This window comes from Salminus brasiliensis, chromosome 25 (assembly GCF_030463535.1).
Source record: "Salminus brasiliensis chromosome 25, fSalBra1.hap2, whole genome shotgun sequence".
In the NCBI taxonomy this organism is placed as follows: Eukaryota; Metazoa; Chordata; class Actinopteri; order Characiformes; family Bryconidae; genus Salminus; species Salminus brasiliensis.
Genome location: NC_132902.1, coordinates 12,071,472 through 12,094,265, shown reverse-complemented (window position 1 = coordinate 12,094,265; position 22,794 = coordinate 12,071,472). Strand labels below are relative to the sequence as shown.

The following is a 22,794-nucleotide window of genomic DNA, read 5'->3' as shown; positions in this document are numbered from 1 at the left end:
TATTTTGTTAACCAGGTAAGAGGAGGAACCCTTTTACTGATATAGAAGCCTTCTAATATGTAAAGGTTCTTCACACACTCTTCACCAAAAGATTCTTTTTAAGAACTAGAAGTAATTCTAAAACACCAAAGAACCTGTTTGAAGGCCTGTTTGAGGTTAAGGCTGTAACATTTCCCAGGTTTGGAATCATAAAAATGAAGTATGCTGAAAGTCAGTAAAGCTAAATATTCAGAATACCTCATAATTTAATACTTGCTTAAAATAATTACTGTAAATTAATAATTGCTCTAATTAAACGACTCCAAATAAGGATTGTGAGATGATCTTGATCTTGTATAGCTGTGTGTAGCTCCTCATATAGTGCTTCTAATGACTGCAGGTTTTTTTCTGGTGTTCCTCAGAGGCTGTTGGTGATGTAAGTGAAGGCAGATCTGCATCAGCTTTGCCCTTTAACGAGTTTTGACAGAACAGTTATGGCAGCGAGGAACCTGATCCCTGTCCAGTGGTCCTGCCTGGACTGAGATGTCATATGAGCTGCTGAGGTCAGCAGAGCACCCAAACAAACACATTTGCAGACAAAAGACGAGTACAGGGATTGTTAGAGTGGTGAGATTGGGTAGGGTCACTTCCATGATCCCAGTTCTCATGGGGTCTCACACACACACACACACACACACACACACACACACACACCATGCTGGATTTGACACAGATACACGGTTAATAATGATTAAAGGGTTCTGAATAGGTGAGACGGACACTTCCAGGAACCTTTACATGATGTGGAAGTTGAAAAAGCGTTTTTTAATTTAATACAGAATTGTTTTATAAACAGTAGTTCATTAGTGCTACTCCAAGAGCCCACCAAAAGGGCAGGAGTGTTTGAAAAGGGAGTCTGGAGAGAGTAGGACTTGTTCTCAAGACACCTGAGAAGCTACCTCTTCTCTTTCATGCTGAAACAGACACGTAGACACAAAAGGCCTTTTCACAAACTCTCTCTCTCTCTCTCTCTCTCTCTCTTTCTCTCTTTCTCTCTCTCTCTCTCTCTCTCTCTCATGCGCGCGCACACACACACAAAGTGCAGGAGCCATGTTGAGACACGCAGCCTTAAAAATGTAAGCAATTCTGATATTTTTCTTCCATCGTAGAACAGTGGATGGATGTGCCTTACTTGTGCAATACACATACAGTAGCCACACATGCTAATTCCTTTCTTTTCACCCAAATGCTGGATGTATGCAAAAAAAGGGTTTTACATAGTGCTGGAAAAGTGCTGGATTCTTTCTCTTATTATGAGCAGATGTCCCATTACTTTTGTCCATGTATATACACCCATTAACAAAGGTTTTATGAATAACTAACTAACCTGGCCAAGAACCGTTTTCTTTTTATTCAAGTGGTTCTTTTGAATTTTTAAGATTGTAGTAGAAATGACTGAATGCTAGTTTAGGGACCAGGTCATGCCTTTTTCATAGCACTGATGCAAAAACATGGACTGATGAGATCTGATCAGAATAGTGTTCTTATTTGAAGATGCTTGAAACGCAGTTCTTTCTATTAAGGGGTGAGGGTTCCCCACACAGCCAAACCTCCCGAACTCCTTGTATAGTGAAGCAGACACCGACTCCGCATAGCACCAACTATAAAGAACATCATAACCCAAACCAAAGCTGAACCACTGATCAAGTTCCTATCAATTACAGGACTAAAATTATGGATCGGACCCCCCCCCCCCCCCCCAATGACCGTATCCAACGAAACAAACCCTACCAGAATGGCAAAATGGCCTGGTGTTAAATCCCCATTAACCAACTATTGAAGATGCTCGATAAATGTGGGTCCTGATTCACATCTTCTCAAAGTCCAGTTTTTACGAGCTAAATGGATAGAGTTAGTAAGCTAGGAGAGGAGCAGATGTGTGTGTATATGAGAGATTATGCATAAATTAAATGTAATCTACCTTCTGAATGTAAGAGTAGTGACTCTGTATTCACATTGCTCAATTAAAACACTATTCTACATCAGCTAGTTCTGACCACGAGAGCCGCTGGATTGGGAAGCACTGTAACTAAGCTTTTTCACCAACACTGTATCACTGTTAAACCAAGTAGCTGGTAACATAAATGTAACAACCAAACAGATGAGGAAACAACAGTGAGTGAGAGACGGAGTTGAATGTGTTGGTCTGTGTGAGGAGCTGGAGAAGGAGCTGCAGGCTGTGCAGTGAGTGGAGTTCGTTTTTGTGACGTAGCAACAAGCTGCTTGTTGAGGAAATATAATTTTGCTTTATTTATTTTTAGAACTGTTGTGTAAAAGCAATACAACCCAAGGTGTTGCCTATATATAGGCAAAAAATGCTATTATATTATTATATATACTATTATATGCAGATATATTAGATGATATAATATGGATTTGATCATGTATGTAATTATTTTTTGTCAGTATTGCAGGATAAATCTGCAATGTCAGTTTTCAATAATCTGCCAAGTAAAAAAAAATACATTTTTATAAATAATTCATTATAAACATTTCATTATGTAACCGTGATGAGACTAATCTTTCCGAAAACAGAATTTCATCATCCACCCAGAAGCAAGAGTGTCTGTGTGTTGCATTAAAAAGAGACTGACTTAGATATGGAGATGCAATATGCATCCCTAGGGGGAGAACAGCAATGAATCCATACGATGCTTTAACTAAAAGCCGGCCCCTCCTGGCAGCTGTGGGGTCTGACTCCGCTAGCTCAGCCCTGCACTTCACTTTCTGTGTGAAGAGACAGAGAAATGAAGACACAGCCTTAATCTCACTGACACTCTGCTGCCTGGAGCGCTTATGAAAGCACTTCTGTTCTCATCACTGCCACAGTAAACAGAACCCTCTTAAACATCAAGCAGCCAAAAAGGGTTCTTTACACAGTCACAAGTAACAACCACTTTTGGCTTGGTTCTTAAATGGTGGCACTGGCTGTACTATTAGTGGGCCTCCTGGACCAGGGTTGGTGGGCCGCTCATTTTTTGTTAACGAGGTAGGAGGAAGAACCCTTTTACTGATATAGAAGCCTTCTATTATGTAAAGGTTCTTCACACACTTGCACATCTTCTTTACCAAAAGATGTACTAGATGTACTAGATGTAATTCTAAAGCTCCAAAGAACCTGTTTGAAGGCCTGTTTGAGTTTAAGGCTGTAACATTTCCCAGGTTTGGAATCATACAATGAAGGACGCTGCAGATTTTTCCATAATTACGGAAAAAGTAAAGCGAAATATTCAGAATATCTAAGCTTGTCAGTACTTGCTTAAAATAATTACTGTAAATTAATAATTGCATATTATCAAAAATTTTCATAGAAAAACATGTAGTGTATAATTTGCAATATTTTATTCCACATACCATGAGTACATAATCATTACTGTACTGCACTTTATGTCCAAATGTTTATGGACACCCCTTCAGTGAATACATTCAGCTACTTTGCACTTAAGTTGCACCCATTGCTGAAAATACATGTGAAATACCTGTGAAAATACACACACACACACACACAGTTTGCCAAGTCCCTGTAGATAAGGAATGCCAGTAGAGTAGAACTCTTGCTATAGGATTATTGAAGCCCCCCCAGCTTTGAACTGTGGAGCAGTGGAACTGTGTTCTCTAGAATGATGGTACACCATCCAATACCTTTGGGATGAGTTCACTTACACTCTTGTCTTTGATTGTAATGAAGCCCTCATTGTATGTTCCAAGATCCTAATCCCATCCTAGTAGGAAGAAGTCTTCCCTGGACAGTAGAGACAGTTACTCCAGCAAAAGGGTAAGAAGAGTAAATACTCTTGTACCCTTGATTTCAGAAGAAACTAATAAATGAGCGGGTGTCCCAATACTTTCTGTCCTTATAGTCTACATTAGAACAGATGTTTCAAATTAAAAGAATCATTTTGGCAAAAAATAATTAGTGATTTTAATGCTTCCTCCAGATGCATGATCTCTGAAGTGTTTTTTGTTGTTGTTGTTTACAATAGAAATGCTAGGCTAACGTGATTACGAACGCTGGATGTGGATGGCAATGGTCAAAAGCCGATCCGCACTTCAAGCTTCAAGTACGGCTCGGCTCGACCCGCCATCCCTCAAAATCCATGGAAGACAAGCGTCCAGGCTTTTTTCTGTCCTGCACCAAAGTGGTGGAACGAGCTTCCCTGGGTGTCCGAACAGCAGAGTCGCTCACTGTTTTCAAACCCAGACTGAAGACCCACCTCTTCCGAGAATACTTGGGCGAATAGCAGAGTGGTCACCTTACTGACTTGTGTTTAGTGGTGTCTAAAGCTTAGAGGTATCTTTGAATTATTAGTCTATTCAAACTAGCTGAGGTTTTTCTTGGGTAAATAGCAAAGCACTTTTGTAAGTCACTCTGGAGAAAAGCATCTGCTAAATGCCTTAACTGTAAATGTAAATGTCAATAAATCTCAATAAATATATGCAGATAAAGCTACATAAACAAAAATCAGTTTAGATATTATTTAAACATTTAGCTGAAATTGGGACGGTTGCTCTTAACGACTGCCCAATCATGTAGCTCTGCCACATCAGTATGTCTGCTCCAAACAAATAAAGATCTGGATGATATATTCATTAAGATGAGGTTGGTGACAATCCAAGTCCGGTGTTTGTTAGCAGTGTTAGCTGAGCATCTTCAGTCATTAAACAAAAGAACCAAACTTCTGAGGCTGAACATGTCTTCATCCACTGCTTCTAGGATACGGGATGAATCTCTGTGATGATTCGATTCTTTTTATCAACCTATTCCTTTAAGTAATATGTAGCAGATGGCAACAACACCCTACCTACCCACCAGCATTGTAGTCAGGTTAAATGGGGACTCGCGATACCCTCAAACTTGTAAATGATTGAACTACTCATTTATGTCACTTCTTGCACAGTCTTGCACTTGGGTGGTACTGCTTGATACCCTTCCAGTGTCCCGGTGTGGTTACTGATGACACTCAGAAGCCCATATGGCAGACAGTGCTCACCTTGCGCCTTGTGGTGGGAGGCACAAGCTGGCAGATTGGCTTGAGTCTAACTGAAGATAATAAAGAGTTTATTTACAAACGAAGGGTTCCATACCAGCAGTGTCCTCGCTCGCTCACTCTCTCTCTCTCTCCTTCACACGCTAATGTGTCGGCAGCAAATACACCATGAGTCAAATCACGGTTTCTAAATCTGAATCATTGCCTCTGTTGAGTCTTTGCAGACACAAGCTGTGGGTTGCACAAGCCGACATACACAAGTGGTGCTGCTTAGAGGGGGAAATTATTGGTGTTGGCCTCTTCAGTGAAGACTCTGGCACCATACACACCTGCATGAGTAAATGCCAGCATACTTCTGCTTCCCCCTACACAACAGCCCTACATAACTGTCCTTACTTACAGATGAGTGTTTGTCTTTATAAAGGTTTAATATTAACAGCTCTTTCACTATATGGTTTCACTTCATTACATCGGTAATCAATTACTTGATTATATAAAGGTAAAAAATGGGTCCAACTAATGAGTAACACAAAACAATATATTGTTAAATAAATAATGCGACCTGGTTTATTGTCAACTTACACTAAATTACAAGAAACAATCTTTGATGGATGATGTGATGAGTTAATTTTGGGTTAAGCTTCGTCTATTTTAGAGGTGTTCTGTGTTTAAGGCTGTTCTCTGATTACCTTCTTTTAGCTTGCTTCCTTTTCGAGGCGAAATGGTCTGATTGTGTTGTGTCGTGTGCTGGTTTTCATTTTTTTCTAATGTAGCTAACGTTTTAATGTTCTAATCATGTGTTTTTTTGGATTAGCCACGCTAGTTAACAGACAGCCAGGGAGGTCCGCAGTGAGGTCAACGTTTAATCTGGTCTTGTTAGAATTGTACAAAGTCACTTTCTGCTTTGGTTTAGGACTATGTCAGATGTTGGTTTGTTTTATGATTATGATGTTTGTGTTTTTATATTTATATAGTTTACAGGTAAACTGTGCAAATCTCTGCTACTACACTTCAGTAAGGACGCTATTTTTAGTACCCGTTTCTAAAATCAGACTAAATTCTACTGTTTTAAACTCTGTAGTGTTTAATATCTTACATCCAGTCTGACTGACCTTCCTATCGGCATAGCTTCCAGTTCCTTTACAACTCTGCAGTCAGATCACTTAGTTTGTAGGTGTATTAGCATTAGCCTCCTCCTCCTCGGTTCTGAATGCACCGTTCAGAGCTGGCTTAGAACCAAAGAAAGGTGCCTGGTTCTCTCTCTGGTAGAGCAGAGCATTTCCACCATAGTCTGGTTTCTAACCAGGTAGAATTCAGGAGTAAAGACGGGATGGAAGGAACATTTAGATCTTCCCAAAAGGATCTAATGGGATCTAAATTGATCTAAAGGATATAATTTACAGTGAGACTCTGAGCTAGCACTAAGCTAAACTTTTCCTCTTCCTCAAACCTTCTGTTCCACCTTAAATAACCCTGCTGAACATACTGTCTGTTAATTATAGCTGTATTAGCCTTGCAATACTAATATTGCAGGAGGCTTCAATATACAAACTAGTCCTCTAACCAATCGCAATGTACAGACTGTGTGCTGTAAGCATCCTGACCAATCACAGATAGATCCAGATGTTTCTATAGGTGCTTTGATTAATTGGGAAGTTCATGTAATCCGCCTCAAGTAGACTAGTTTGAGCCAGGTCACAGTTTCTAGCAGTGTGATCACAATACCAGTGTGTTATCCATGTCCTGCAGGTCCTTTACAAGTACACACATCCTCTGGCTCATTTCCCACCCTCTAAAAGTAGTTGGAACACACCCACACACACACACACACACTTAACATTGGCAGGTTGGTACTGGCCTGCTGTCCCCGGAGAGCGTTTATGCAGAGTTACACACTCAGGCTGGAGCTGATGTTTTATGATCCTCTCTGATACTCATTTATCCCTCACTCCATCTTCCTGCCCACATCTCTACCTCACCTCTTCCCTCAGCTAATGCTCATTCACTGCCCAGCACTCCCTCTCCCTCTCTCTTTCTCATTTAAATGAAGGATAGTGTGTCAGTGGGCTCCTGCAGGCTTTCTCTCAACACCCGGAGAGAGTGGATCAAATTCTGCCACTATCACACACACCTGTCCTGCGGTCAGGAATTGTGTGTGTGTTGGGAGTCACTACAGGCCCTCTGATACAATATTATTGTGATACTAGAGCTGTGATGGCATCTGTTGTTATTTTTAATATGCTACAGGTACAGGCAGTGTGTGCTATGAACTAGTGCAGTGGCTAAACTTGTCAAGCCAATTATTCCTCTTAAAGAAACCTTTCTCTTGTTCTTCAGTCTTTTTAATTGAAGCCAAACAGAATTATGAAGCAGATACATCTTCTGACGTAGTTCCTTATAGAGGAAAGTTGCAAAAGTTCAGCATCTCTTCAGTAACACAACTTGTAATACTTTTATTTAAAGGGAATTACTTGCTCCAATTACTGCTGAATGAAATGGTCATGGTTTCAACAGTCATTCAGAGTGGTTTCATGTAATGTGTGCTGTTCTACAGAAACCTACCAAGTCAAGGGTTGTTCAGTGATGGTGATGGGGAACAGACATCCAAAGAGTTTAATGCCAGTAAAAGCTCCCTAAACAGAAGGGTTTCATAAAACAATGGTTAAAGTAAAAACATATAAACACAAAAAGTAAGGAAATGTGTATTTAGTAGATTATTTATTTGTTGTAATAATGCTTCATGACAATAAATATTATACCATTAGAATGCCTGTTCATTTTCCTTTTAAATGCTGCCACATTTGTGGGTTGAGCAGTAGAGCTGAGTATGTGGGTTGCGCCCATGAAAAATTTGCCAAATCTTCTCTGCCATTGCCAAACAACTTATTCTGGTGTTGTTATTTACACTTGTTTTGAGGGTCTGGTACACTGATTGGCACCAGATTGGCAGCACCTGTGAGCATGGGCCCTGCTACAGTGGTCAGCAGGTGTTTGCTCAGAGAAACGACACGCCACGTTTGACTGAACTGGGCCCGTGCGATAGGGCAACTTGAAGCTGGTGTTCCGCAAAACCAGGTTGCAGCATTATTTAGAGTGAGCCCTAATATCATCTTCAAATTGAAGAACAAGTTCAATATAATGAGGGATGTTTCGGAGACGGGCCACAAAGTGGGCGTCCCAAGAGGACAACACCCCAAGAAGATTGTAAACCTGTCAGCACTCAGATTTGCAGTCAAGGTTTGCAGGACTGTATGGCTAATGGCTCTCTGCACGCATTTCCGGTCTCATCGGGCTGCCAGGAGGCCTGCCATGACCGCCCTTCACCATCAGGCCTGTTTGCACTGGTGTCTGCAACATGTGCACTGGAACCTGAACTTGTGGAGGAACGTTATGTTAAGCAGTGAGTCCAGATTGTGCCTACGGCAGTTTGATCGTACGGTCAAAGTGTGGGGAAGACTCTGAGAACACTGTGCTGATTGCTGCACTGTGTGGTACTGTATAGTATTGAGCATTGTGCTCCTACACTTTGAAATTAGGCTTCACAGTATATCTTCATCAGAATGTGTGCATGCACAGTAGTCACATCGCAGGACGTGCAATGTCAGGTGTCAAATTATATCATACGTCAGTTTCAGAGTTTCAAAACAAATTCTGCACTCTTCTCATTTTCCATGACAGTTATGTCTGCTAAATATAATTTATTTTAGTCCAATCTTGAGTGCCAAGGTACATTATATATCATAACATGTTGGCTCACTGATGTCTGGTGAAATCTGGTGTTATTTTTTGAAATATTGCAGTATATATTGCAGAATGAAATATTTTCTATATGTATAAATATATATACGCTTCTGGTATTGGGGCAACTCTAGTTCCTTCTTTCTTCATATTATGTTTATGCTGATTCAATTCATGGAATTTCTGCTGGTTTAAGCTGTTTCTTTCAGAAGGAAGAGGCTGGTGTGGTGCCAAACAGATGACAATACAACTGCGACTGTATCTGAAGGGCATGTAGTGAAGTAAGGAGAGTAACCTGTATGCACACTTTGCCTAAAATGTTCTTCCTCTGCTGTGTGTGTGTGTGTGTGTGTGTGTGTGTGTGTGTGTGTGTGTGTGTGTGTGTGTGTGTGTCTATCTGTCAGCTGCTTGTGGTGGTAAGGTGGAGTTGCACACTGAGAGAAGAGGCGTCATCTACAGCCCATCCTGGCCTCTTAACTACCCAGCTGGGGTCAACTGTTCATGGAACATCCAGGGAAACCGTGGAGAGGTCATCACTATAAGGTAACACACACACACACACACTCTCTCTCTCACATGGCTCATGTTGCTGTAGTAGTTCTGGAAAAATAATATACACAAGTATACAATTTTCCCTTTACCCCAAATGTAGACACATTTGGCTTGTTTCTTAGCACTAAAGCTTGGAGGCCAATGTGAATAACAGGTAATGGGGGCTTATACCACACCAGTTTGCTCAAACAGCATCCTTAAATTAGCGCTGTGTGACTGCAGTTATCCAGAAAATGGACAAAAGTATGTCCATCACATCCAATTTTAGCAGCCATCTATGAAATCTGAATTAGATTGTGTACTTTTGGCACTTTCTGTAGATAACAGTATGTCGTATAGGGTCAGAAGCAACTGCTAGACCATTCGATTGCTTTTGGCTTAAGCAGGCTACATCCTAAATTGCATTTTTCACTTAAGTTATTCCCTCACTATATCCAAAATGTTTACATGGAGCGCTGAGCAGTGCAGTGCTTAAATCAATACAGAGCCAGGATTTGGTAACAAGGCAGAAATCACAGCTTGCAAACACTGCTTTTCATGAAACATGCTTTTGCTGATTGTGGGCAAAGAGCTCTATTTTGGCATCATCTGTCCACAGCACTTTTTTTCCCCCAAACCCATCTGGGGTGTCTAGATGTATTGAGTTTATTGAGTTTTTTTTACCAACATAACAGTTAAGGTTTCCTTCTTTTGACTCTTCCATGATGTTTGTACAGGCAGTGCTGCACAGTGCAACAGTGTACCACCACTCTTGACTCTGCTAAACCTTCATGCAGGCTGTTGGCAATCATATGGGCTTTTGATTTGCCTGTTCTACCAGTATATGATCATTTTTTTCTGATATTGTTCTTGGTCTTCTTGACTGCCACAATTCCCCTAACCAGCCATTCCACATGGTAGAAATTGAAGCTAATGCTTGGCTGAAAATCTTCTTCTAGGCTCCCCCTGCCTTGTAAGCATTAATTGTGTTTTGAGGTCTTCTTCTTCACAGATCTTCCTGACAGTTGTTTAAAGCTGACCATGTCTCCTGGTCTCCTCTTAGTGTTCGTAAGGGTTTAAGAATCAGAGAATGACTAAATATGTCCTTATGGACTTTTCCATAAGACCACAACTGTATAGTCAGTCAGTTTTGTAATAGTGTCCTGGCACTGTTATAAAGATGAACGGCACCCATTTAGTCTTGTAGCAGATGCCTCTTTGACTGTCTTAGCTGTAAGTGATGAATGGGCCTAAAGAAACTGCTGACACTGCAGGTGAACTGAGGAGATTTACAGTTAGGTTTTACTCACCAGATAGATATGTCCACAGACAGGGGAGTGTAGGGCTAGTATAGCTAGAGCAAAATGATCAGACATTGTTCACTTGCCTCAAACTATACTAAATTCCTCACCAATTTGTACTGATGTCCTTATAGACAACCTCTTATAAGCTTAACGTATGACGAGGCTCACTTTCTTCCTTTATTCTCACAGCTCTTACTGCAGTCCTTGATTTAATGTTTTGCTTTCTATTGTTGACGAAGGAAGGATGGTCTCTATTGTCAACGAGAGGTTTCTTCCTCTTGCTCATAGGGTGGTTTCCTGCCACTGTTACCCATGTCTTGCTCTCTGAGTTGGTATTTATAAAAATAAATTTGAATTTAATTTATACTTGAATATATACTTGAATAATTTTCTTATATCAAACATCCTTTATTTGACTGACGAGCAGTATATTTAGCTTACATTTTTATCAGCTTTTAAGTTCATATAAAAAATTCTATTTAAAATTGACTGTACTTATGTTTTTGTTGCATTATGTTGCACACACACACCCAGAGCGGTGGACAGCCAACTCCAGCGCCCGGGGAGCAGAGAGGGTAAAGGGCCTTGCTCAAGGGCCCAACAGTGGCAGCTTGCCGAGCCCGGGAATCCAACCCACAACCCTGTTATCGATATCCCGACGCTCTAACCGCTGAGTCACCACTGCCCCTATAAAGAAATGAGAAATGAGAGGCTTGAGGAAACTGATCCAATAATACAAATCTGTGAGTGGGAAAAGTATGTAAACCTTTGCTTTCAGTACCGGGGGTGACTTCCTTGTGCAGCAGTAACTGCAACTAAGTCTTTCCACTAACTGTTGATTAGTCCTGAACTTCAATTTTAGCCCCATTCTTCTGTACAGAACAGCTTGAACTCTGTTATGTTGGTGGGTTTCCTCCCATGAACTACTTGCTTCAAGTCATTCCACAACATTTCTATTGTGTTGAGGTCGGGACCTTGACCTGGCCATTCCAAAGCATTAACTTTACTCTTTAACCAATCTTTGGTAGAATGACATTTGTCCAGAGGGATCATTGTCTTGCTGCATGACCCACATTCTCTTGTGATTCAGCTCAGACAGATGTCCTGACATTTTCCTTTTACAATTTTCTGGTATGATTCTTAATTCATTCTTCAGTGATGGCAAGCTGTCCGGGCCCAGATGCAGCAAAACAGGCCCAAACTATTAAACTACCGCCACCATGTTTTAGAGATGGGATAAGGTTTTTTATGCTGGAATGTCACCTTTTCCTTTCTCCAAATATAATGCTTATCTTTTAAACCAAGAAGATCTGTTTTGGTCTCATCCATCCAAAAACATTGCTCCAGTAGCCTTCTGGCTTATCCTTGTGATTTGTAGCAAACAGCAGACAGGCCGCAATGTTCTTATTGGAGATAGTCTAGCTTTTTTTCTCTCCCTGCAACCCTGCCATGCGCACTATAGTTGTTCTTTGTTCCCCTGATGCTGGAATCATTAACATTTAGCTGATGTGAAAGAGGCATTTAGTTGCTTAGATGTTACCTTGGGTTCATTTGTGACCTGACTCCTGAGGAGGGTAATAATGGTCTTAAATGACCTGTATTTGTACACAATCGGTCTCACTGTGGATTGGTGAAGTACCATTTTGTTTGAGATGGTTTTGTAACCCTTTCCAGCCTGATAAGTATCAACTCTTTTCTCAGAAATCTCCTTTGTCTGTACAAAAATACACCTCCACAAACACGTGTTGAAAAGATCAGACTTTGATTGAGCCCTGTTCTTTTAATAAAACAGGGCATCCGGTTACACCTGATTGTCGTCCCATTGGTTGAAAACACCTGAAGACGCACCTGACTTAATTTTACCTTCAAATGATCTGCTAATCCTAAAGGCCACTCACAGATATGCAATATTTCATCATTTTCCGTAGTAAATAAATTACCATGTTTTAGTATTTTAGTCTCTTTTGTTTGATTAATCTGATACTTTCAAGATTCAAGAGTCATATGTCATATGCACAGCAGAACAAGCTGTACAAAAATTCTTACTTTGCTTTTTACTGACATAATCTTATAAATATCAATATAAAAAGAGAGAAACAAAATAAATATCGTGTTTATATACACTAAATAAGTGTATATGCACTAAAGTGCATGTGTAAAGTTCATTGTGCAAGTACCAAAATAAACCGTATTGGTACAACGGTAGCAGCGATATGTGTCTTGGACTCATATTAATGGGTGCATGTCAGAGCTCAGCCAGTTCAGAGTGGAAGGGGGAAGGAGGTGTTCACAAGCCTGATGGCTTATGGATAGAAACTGTTCATCAGTCTGACTGTCCTAAAATTCACGCTGTTGTAGCGTTGGTAGGAGCATGAAGAGGCTGTGTTGAGAGTATGTACTGTCCCTAATAAAGTTGTGGGCCCTCTTGTTAACCCTAGTCCTGTAGATGTCCTGCAGGGAGGGCTGCTCTGGAAATGGACTGTGCAGTCTTGATCACATGCTGGAGAGCTCATTATCATTGGCAAAAAATTTATGCTGGTCAGTTTTATGCAGAAATATAGAAAATTCTGAAGGGTAGATACACGTTTGGATGAGACTTCTTAAGAAGGCACAGTATGTTTGTGTTGCTTGTCCTCTGGGACATGATGCTTCTTAGCAACCCCCATTAACCAGGTCCCCCTCAAATAACATTCTGGCTTCACCATTGACTTGTGTAATGTTTCAAAATAAAAAGCATGACCTCATCCTTAAATCAACTGATGGATGGTCTGGCTTCTCAGCAAAATCATTTTAAGATACTCTTTCCCTTTTTCTCTTTTTGAGTTTGTCTCTACACCTGCAGGGTTCTGTGTGAGTGGATATTCAGCTTTCTCTGCTCCACTCATCCAGAACTGGGGGCAGATGGAGAATGACATTAAGACAGACAGACTTGGACATTTCACGAAGCACGTCAGGAGTATTGCAGCGCTTTGGGGAATATACTGAAATATCCTGAATGGTAATGAGCTCCAGCACAGAGAACCATCTCCCTGCAAACCTGCCAACTGCCAGGATTCATGCTGCCTTCAAGTTGTATCAGGAAATATTGCATTCATGAGCTGAGCGCACACAAACCATCACAGTGTTATATTTACTAACAGGGAATCAGAATCTGACGACATGAGAGGGAGAGGGAGAGAGAAAGGGGGAGGGGAGTGCACCCCTGGGTGTTTCCTCTTCTCAACTATCACAGATTTGGTCAAAGCCATTGAAACTTTATGTAAATTAATAAATAAATCAATAAATAATAAAATAAATGTATTTTTTTGTTATATTAAAAGCAAATAAGTGAACTTTCCAGGTTGTTCTTTAAAGCATATCAGAACTTAATCTTAATGAATAAATGGAAAACCATTGGATAGAATCTGTCAATATGACCACATCAGCAGTGTCTGACCTGTTGTTGTTCAGCCTTTCTACAGCCTTACTACATTTTGCACTGGGGCACACAGAGGGCACAGCTATACCCTTCTGCTTGACTAATTGACTATGCTAAGTAATGCATTTGCTACTTTAACAAGCGCCTTTGCTTTAATAGTCTAATGTGTGTTAATAGTAGGTTACATGGTTATAAGTAGCTATAACCAAAACATACACCTATGAGCTATCAATACCCTGTCTATTGCTTTAAATGTTTACAGATATCCATTACACTGTTTAAATAAAAAAAAACTTAACTTTTAAAAAGATACTGGGGCCTTATGGGAAATGTAGTGCCTGTAGTGGTGTGTTGTACTTCTACTCAGCAATCCAGGATAAAATGTCCTTTTTCGAGCTGTGAATTTAGAATGGGCACTGAAAGGAATTGAGTCTACTGACTGCCCTCCTCTCTGATCATGAAACACTCCGCTCTGGTCCTGACAACTCCGAAATTAGCACAAACAAGTTCTTATCTAGTGTCAGGAACAGTCAGTCTCCATACATCCAAGAATCTGAAAGTGTCTTAAAGTCTCTAAAAAAGGTAAAAGGTGAAGAAGTGAGTGTTTGGAAGAAGGTCTCCTGGCCTGCATATTAAAGATCATGTTTCCCTTTAAATGATTAAGTAATCAATTGCTTAACCGACTATAAAGAACAGCAATTTGTAAAACAATCAATAGTAAGAGTGTTTTGAGGGGAGGGGGGGTGTCTAGTTGTGCTGGCTCTTTGATAGCCCGGAGTCTTTTGCCAGAGGGATGTGGTTGGAGGAGATGATGTCCAGGGTGCTTTATAACCCTGCTGTTGTAAATGTCCTGAAGCATTGGCAGAGTACACCCCCACATTCTGAGATGAGCAGTTGATGAGGCAGTTTTCTTAATAGTGCTGATTATGTTTACAGAGGATGTGATGTATACAAGATTTATAAAGTGGTATATAGGGGGGAAGGGGTGCTCTTTAGGGACTATGATTGATTCCCATTGCCGTCAGTGTGCAGAATTCTGACTCTCTAAAATTGAGCATTTCTCACCAAACTACTCTGACTTTTTCTACAGCTTAACCCTCTAAAATGTTAAATGCTACAGATGAAGTAGACCGAGAAAGGACTTGAGCTTCCCATTAAAACTCTCCAGCAGCTTTACTGGACTAAATCACTCTATTACTCTATAATTCTGCACTGAACAGGGTTACTAGTGCAGAATATGGTTTAGTTCAGGTCTGGACTTTCTGCAGATTGTAATGGTGTGAATTTATTGGCCGTTAAAAGTGCTTTTATTATACACTGCTACTGAATGTCTGTTCTAGCTGTGTGTGTGTGTGTGTGTGTGTGTGTGTGCACCTATGATCTATTTGATGGGTTTACAGTCCATGCTGTACAGGATCACAGGTCATGCATTTACTGCACTGCGGACATGCATCCTCTCTCTCTCGTGTGCTCCCTCTCTCTCGCTCTCTCTTCAAGTGCGTGATGAAAAAAAATGATGGGGTGGCTGAAGAATGTTTCACAGTCCTACTGAGTCTTTGTAGCATCTTAGAAGACACTTCCTCTCTATTCATTCCCAGCCAGTTCCCACTGTAGCCGCTTCCTCCTCCATCTCATGCGTCTGACCAAACGATGGGAAAGCAGTTTTAAGAAGCTAACGATTCTGAACTGTTAGTATCCATATAATATTATGTGGTCAAATATAAACTGGCCCCAGTAGTTCTAGATAAACAGTGCTTTACATGCCGAATTATGAAAAGCATGGACACATTCTAGATGTATACTTAATTCATCATAAATGTTTTTTTTAATTAATTGTAAACTTTTTAAAATTATTTTTTGGCCATATTGCCCAGTTGACCAACTGATAGGATGGTCAGATATGATTGTCATATTTCTTAAACTCAAACAGCAGATGCTCACAAAGTCATTTTACAGATATTATATCTTTCACCCCTTTAACTTTAAAGGGATGTTCTTCAATATTGTTATATTACAAGGATTTTATGCAATATTTAGATGGATTGTATTTATTAGCTTGTAGATCAGTGTCTAAGCTACCAGTCAGGACTGGAATTTGTGACACTGGTGTTGCATAGGGATGATCAGGCTATAAATGCCTGCGGAGAGTGTGACGAGATTTATGGGTTGAGAAAAGTGGTATAGTGCCGTTAATGTCTTGCTGGATTTGTGGAAAGTGGGTTGCAAAGGAGATGTTCATGATTGGCAGAAAGGTGTGTCTGCATTGGGCGTGCCAAAGGCCACAGAGTGAAGGAAGTAGCTGAATTTGCAGGAGTATCAGAAGCTTACGGTCATACGGGTCTACCAGCAGTGGCAAAAATCCCAGTCTCTCATCATTCTTGCGCAGAAGTGAACAACGGCCTCTTACGTGCCGCTCTGCTTCGTGTGATCACAGTATATTGTTCTAGGTGTTCTTTCAGATATCGGTTGTGAAGGACCTGCGTTGACTTCTAGAAGCAATTCTTGCCTGGAACGAAACTATTTCTGTTCACAAGCCGTGAAACATGGAAACGTCGCTGCCCGTCGGTGCCGTCTTCCGGCCACAACAGATTTTTACCACTGCTTGTAGACCTGTTTGGCCTTCAGTGCTTCAATACACCTGCAAATTCAGCTGCTTCCTTCACACTATGGTCTTTGGTACGCCCAGTGCAGTCACTCCTTTGTGCCATTCATCACCATCTGCTTTGCGGCTCATTTTCCACACATCCAATGAGGCATTCACTGCCACCTCCTCTCAATCTATGAATCTTATAGCACACCCCGTAATTGTTTACAGCCGATCATCCTCATGTGACGGCGTCTGCAGGAGCCTGAAATTACTGCCGTGTTAAAACCCACAAGGTGACTAATCATCTAATCATCTAACTGGTGAGGTTGGGGGATACAATGCTGAGCTACAGAATACTGCATGACCGGAGACCTGCTGTATTAAAACGCAGTTTTAGGCTGGAATGTCATTTTAAAACAATAAAATAATGGGAACTCTCAACTTTTAACTGTCAAACAAGAAGAACGTAAGTCTTTTCTGAATCAAAAGAACTGTGTTCGGGCTCTCAGAAAATGTTTTCTGTGGTATAATGCAGTGTTTCCTGCACAGGAGTATGATTGGTGGTTGTTATAGCATCATATTCTGAAATATATGGGTTTCTTACATAAGATCTCAAGACTTTCAGGGCTGTGGACCAGGGAACCAGGCTCACTGTACTTTGCTCACTGTTTCCTTGCCCTGCTAGGCCCCACTTGCCGCTCACTTGGGTCTTGGCGCCAGCCAATCGCAGCTCCTCTGCTCTCAGGCACCTCAATATTACCTCCTGTCAGAATTGTCTACCACCTAAAATCGGTATTGGTAAAAGCCGGAAAATGGGTTGTATGGTAACTCTCTCACTCACTTTTGTCTGCAGCTTTCACAGCTTCGATGTGGAGGAGTCTGGCAGTTGCCGTGGCGACTGGCTGCTGCTGGGTCCCACTTGGAAGGAGGAGTATCGAGTGTGTGGCTCTGTGCTGCCCCCTCCATTCATCTCCTCCAGGGGACGAGTGTGGCTTCACTTTCACTCACAGGGCAACAGCTCAGGCCTAGCCCAGGGTTTCAGACTCTCCTACATACGCAGTGAGTGAACACCGGCATCTACTTTTGTCTTCTTATCTCTGGCTTTCTCTTACCCTCTTTTCTGTTCTCATATCTCTCTCTGCCTCTCTCTGCAGGTCGTCTGGGTGAGAGTACTTGTGAGAGTGATGAGTTTTTGTGTGGTAATGGGAAGTGTGTGCCGCGCTCCTGGCGCTGTAATGGTTTAGATGAGTGTGGTGATAATACAGATGAGCGGAGCTGTGCCCCTTCGCCCACACCTGCCCGTGTCAGCCTGTGCCCGCCGGGCACCCTACAGTGCAGCCATGCCCAATCCACCCGCTGTCTGCCCTCTGCTCTGCGATGTAACGGGGCGCTGGACTGCCCGGACGGTTCAGACGAGGCCCACTGCCCTGACACCTCGTGCGGAAAACGCCTCGCCAACTTCTACGGAACATTCGCCTCGCCTGATTTCTTCAGGGCCAACAGGAGCAGCGGGACGGACCTGTACTGCACCTGGCTTCTGGATACGCAGGTACAGTAGGAGGTAACCGTGATTGAGACAGCTGGAAATATTTAATACACAGTTTAAACCTGTTATGCTCATTTCTTCGTTTATTCCTTCAAAACTGTTCCTCACCTATAAGCCCCCCAAATTTCTCTCCTCCTTTCCCCACTTACTGGCCTTTAGGATACGAAGCCTCTTCTCTTGCGTTTGGACCTGCAGCTGGGCGTGGGGGACACTCTCTCTGTGTATGATGGTTTGGGGGAAAGGGCGGAGCGTCTTCTGCAGAGTCTGTCCCACCACAACAACCACCGTCCAGCTGTACTGGAGTCATCACAGGGTCAGATGAGCGTACTGTACCACGCCAAACCACACAGTCAAGGACACGGCTTTAATGCTTCATACCAGGTGTGGACCCTGCTTCTCTGTGATTATTAATTATGTGAGCAGCACACATGCGGTCAGGAATACTGTTCTTATTCCCATTCAGTTCCTGGTTGCCATGAATGTTCTGAATTACATCACTGATATACAGTTTATTTAAAGCAACTTTATGTAGCATTTTACCTGGAAATGCAGCTTCAAAAGCATGTTGATGCTCCGCTGAATTGTAGTAGGGAGAATAGCCTTTCTATCGTTGCTACTCTGAGCTCAGTACACTGCTAATTGCACTGCACTGTAACTTTGGTGAAGCTGGCAGGACCGCACTCACGAGAATTGTGTAGTGCTGCTTAACTTTATACCTTTTATAAACTCACTGTACACAGTTTTATTTGCATGTATGGTTACATGATGATAGTTAAAGATAATATAAATAAACAGCACTGAAAATGGTTACTTCACTTATTTATTTATTTATTTATTTTGTCTTTTTATTTTATTTTTGCCCATTAGACAAAATCACTGACTTCCACATTTGGTCTGTACTGGCTGCCTAATTTGTATGAGCTTTTGTAAGTTCTGAGCTTTGATTAAGCTACTGTATTCCAGGAAATTCCCTGGACTGCTAGCACTGGGAAGCAAAGCATTTGGGTAGCGTGGAGAAAACAGAAGTGCTGAAAAACTCTCCCCTCACACAGATTTCTTTAAAAGGAACTTTCAACATCATTTAGCATCAGTTTAGCGTCTGGAATCAGCTAGCTAAATCTTTAGAAACGCACTGTACTCAGTGTGTCAAGGCTTATTAATTTTAGGTGTCTTAAAAATAGACAGGTAACCTCTTGAAAACTGTAGATTGATGCTTTTCTAATGGAGTTAGCACAGTTAAAACTGTAATGCTTGTCTGGGGGGGACTGAAGCCATGCTACCTACTGTGGATTTGTGGTCTGTGGTTTATACAGAACAGTAATAATAAGACATTGAACGACATCTGCACAGCCTAGTCCTAATTGTCCATCACTGTATTATTATACTTTTTAGTTGAAATGGGTTAATGTCAGAAATGGCCAGGGGAAAAAGCCTCGACCTCTACTTTTCTTTATTTAGTACAGTTCAGTGGCTAAAAAGTGGTTTACATGTCATTAAAAAAAAAAAAAAAACATTTTAACTGTCTGGCTTAAATCGGACTTCGTTTAAAGCCAACCTTAAAATATCAACTTCAAAATCATATTGAAAAGCTAATGACATGTAAAAGGGAAAATAGCTTCTAACAAAATTTGAATTTTGTTGTTGTCTGCTGTCTTTCAGTGACCGTTCTGTATCTCTCAGCTTGTCCAGATATACATGTGTAAAGCATGTCTTTCAGGGGTGGCTCAGTGTGTTTATTACATTTACTGACTGTAGGGCGAGCCCAGGAGCTAGAAATGCTATTTCTTTCAAAATCCTGCTTTATCTTTTATTTCCATTTAAACTTGCCCATAAGTTCAGTCAAATCGACAAACATCATTTCTTTTATCAAGCATATAAAATATAATCAATTGAATGAAGCTTGATTCTAGCATATAAACATACCTCTCTCTCTCTCTCTCTCTCTCTCTCTCTCACTAACCAGGTGAAAGGCTATTGTTTCCCAGGTGAGTTCCCATGTGGTCCAGATGAGGGCTGTTACTCTAAGCAGCAGCGCTGTGACGGCTACTGGCACTGCCCAGGCGGCAGGGATGAGGAGGGTTGCCCCCCGTGCCCACCGGGACAGTATCCATGTGAAGGGGGAGGTGGGGCCTGCTATCAGGCATCCGAGCGCTGTGACAACCAGAAGAAATGTCCAGGTGGCTCCGATGAGAAAAACTGCTTTTCCTGCCAGCCAGGAAACTTCCACTGCGGCACCAACCTCTGCATCTTTGAGACATGGCGCTGTGACGGCCAAGAGGACTGTCTGGACGGCAGCGATGAACGCGATTGCCCTGCCGCTGTGCCCCGCAAAGTAATCACCGCTGCATTGATCGGCAGCCTGGTGTGTGGCCTACTGCTGGTCATCGCCCTGGGCTGCGCTTTCAAGCTCTATTCACTCCGGACAAGGGAGTACCGGTAGGCCTGGACAGTTAAATCATAACAGTTATTGATTTGTTTTTTTAGTGTCAACGATAACACAGACCTGGCAGACACGGTGAAGAAGTCTAGCCATTCACTCATAAACAGCACCTTAGGACTACTGTGCTGACATGCACTTCAGTCAGTTGATTTACCCCTATAGAAACTCACATACTATTATTATTACAAGTTATACTGAGTTATTGGGTGGCAGAGATATTGGGAGAGGTTTGGAATAGGGGTGGACCTCAATGGTGGACCCGACCAGGCCAACACACATATAAGTCTAACTCTCTTTGCCCCTCATTTTAATTACTTTCTTTTTGCTGGCTGTCCACTTGAAGGGTGGGGCTAGTGGAGATGGCCTGTTCACCACCTGCTGGCTCCGCCTCCGAGTATATCTTGATGAGCTGTGACCATTATCTGCCCTTTTTTTTCCTGTCATGCTGTCACTCTTTTCTGTCTCCCTGTGCACTTCAGATTTTGTCATGATCATTTTTTCAATCACAGTAGCACAGTTTAGCCCCACCCTCCACATTACATCACTCTTCCTCCCATCTGTTCTTCGCTGACTCTCAGTTCCTCTCATCACCTCTCCTGTTTCCACAGCCTTTATTAGATTTGTGCCAGAGTGCGCTCTGTCTTTCTCTAACCCCCCCCCCCCCCCCCACACACACACACACCCCAAGCGCTCTTCTCTCAAACACAACAGTGACAACAGAATGGAGCTTTAGTTGTTAACTGCTGAAGCTGTGAAGCTGATACAGCATAGCAGGTTTATGTGTCTGTAGTCAGGCTTCTCACTATTGATCTGATCTACAGAAGGGTGAGCGAAACAGAAAGAGAGTGACAGGCGGACAGAGCAAGACCTTGAGGCTGCTAATTGTCTCTGGGTGGCTATTTTTAGCCTCTAATGGCATTGCCCTTGTTTCCCTTCAAACAAAATTAAATGCTGGTTTGTGCCGGTAGGATCATATGAGTGCAGATTTATTTAACTTCATACAAATCAGTTTATAATTGAAGTTCTGAAAGGCTAAAGTGATAGTAAAAGTAAATGAAGCACTTTCCTCTATTTTTGGCTTTATTACAGAAATGGCAAAGCTTTATTTATACCTTTTCATTCTCACTAAAATCAAAGTAGTTCACTGCAGTACAGTGATTAATTTTTGAAACTTTTCTGCTCTGTCCAGTTAAACAAGGCTAAACATACAATTGGCCAGTGTTCAAGTACTATATTGATAATATACTAATTAAAGTATATTTTGTATCATAATGACTCAATAAAACATCATTGTATTTCCCACCCCTACTGACACCACAGATCAGTCAGAAGTATTGAGATCAAGCAGTGCCCCTTGCTCTCTCTTAGATGGGTTACAGGTCCTGTGGAGTTATGGGAATATACAGACTGTAGACTGGTGCCTCAACATCCCTGGCAGGCCCCCCCCCCCATCCCCGCCCCACCCCCTTATCCTCTCTGAGTTTAATAAAACAGTAGTATGTAACTGAACACTAGAGTGACAAAAACCAAAGTTCTCAAAAATAATTGCCTTGTCACATGAACCCAAAATCTGCTAGCTAAACAGTTTGTACAGGGTAAAAAACTATAGGTAGCTATATTGCCCTCACTTTCCAATAAATTCATATTGTAGGTAGGTATCGTCCCTCTGTACTCTCTGTGCATGATATAGGTTGAGAAAAAGCTCCTGTCTCATTAATCTTTTAGCCAATATCCTGTCACAGCTTCAGCAGTTCCTAATTGTCTCTTCAGTTTCTTCTCTCTCAGCAGCTAAGGCAGCGCTGAATCCTAGTGCCCCACTGTTTCCATATCATTTAAATATGGAGATGCTGAATGAATAATTATAACGCATACATTTGTGTGGAAGACGAGTGTTCAGGCTTTTTTTCTGTCCTGCACCAAAGTGGTGGAACGAGCTTCCCCTGGGTGTCCGAACGGCCGAGTCGCTCGCTGTCCTCAAACCCAGACTGAAGACCTACCTCTTCCGAGAGTACTTGGATGAATAGAGTACTATGCTCACCTTATTGTCTTGTGTTTAGTAATCTCTAAAGCTTAGAGGTATCCTTTGATTTATTGGTCTATTCTAACTAGCTGAGGTTTTTCTTGGGTAAATAGCAAAGCACTTTGTAAGTCGCTCTGGATAAGAGCGTCTGCTAAATGCCTTAAATGTAAATGTGTGTTTGAA

At 41.7% G+C, this 22,794-nt stretch overlaps 1 protein-coding gene across 1 annotated transcript in view; it reads left to right on the top strand.

Moving 5' to 3' along the window:
• The window catches only part of lrp3 (low density lipoprotein receptor-related protein 3), a 34,280-nt gene that overhangs the window by 3,036 nt on the left and 8,450 nt on the right, over positions 1–22,794 (top strand). The window contains exons 2-6 of the mRNA XM_072671507.1: positions 9,170–9,308; positions 17,459–17,664; positions 17,760–18,154; positions 18,311–18,532; positions 20,115–20,587. Of these exons, the coding sequence (XP_072527608.1) occupies positions 9,170–9,308; positions 17,459–17,664; positions 17,760–18,154; positions 18,311–18,532; positions 20,115–20,587 (1,435 nt within the window). The remainder of the gene's footprint in view (positions 1–9,169; positions 9,309–17,458; positions 17,665–17,759; positions 18,155–18,310; positions 18,533–20,114; positions 20,588–22,794) is intronic.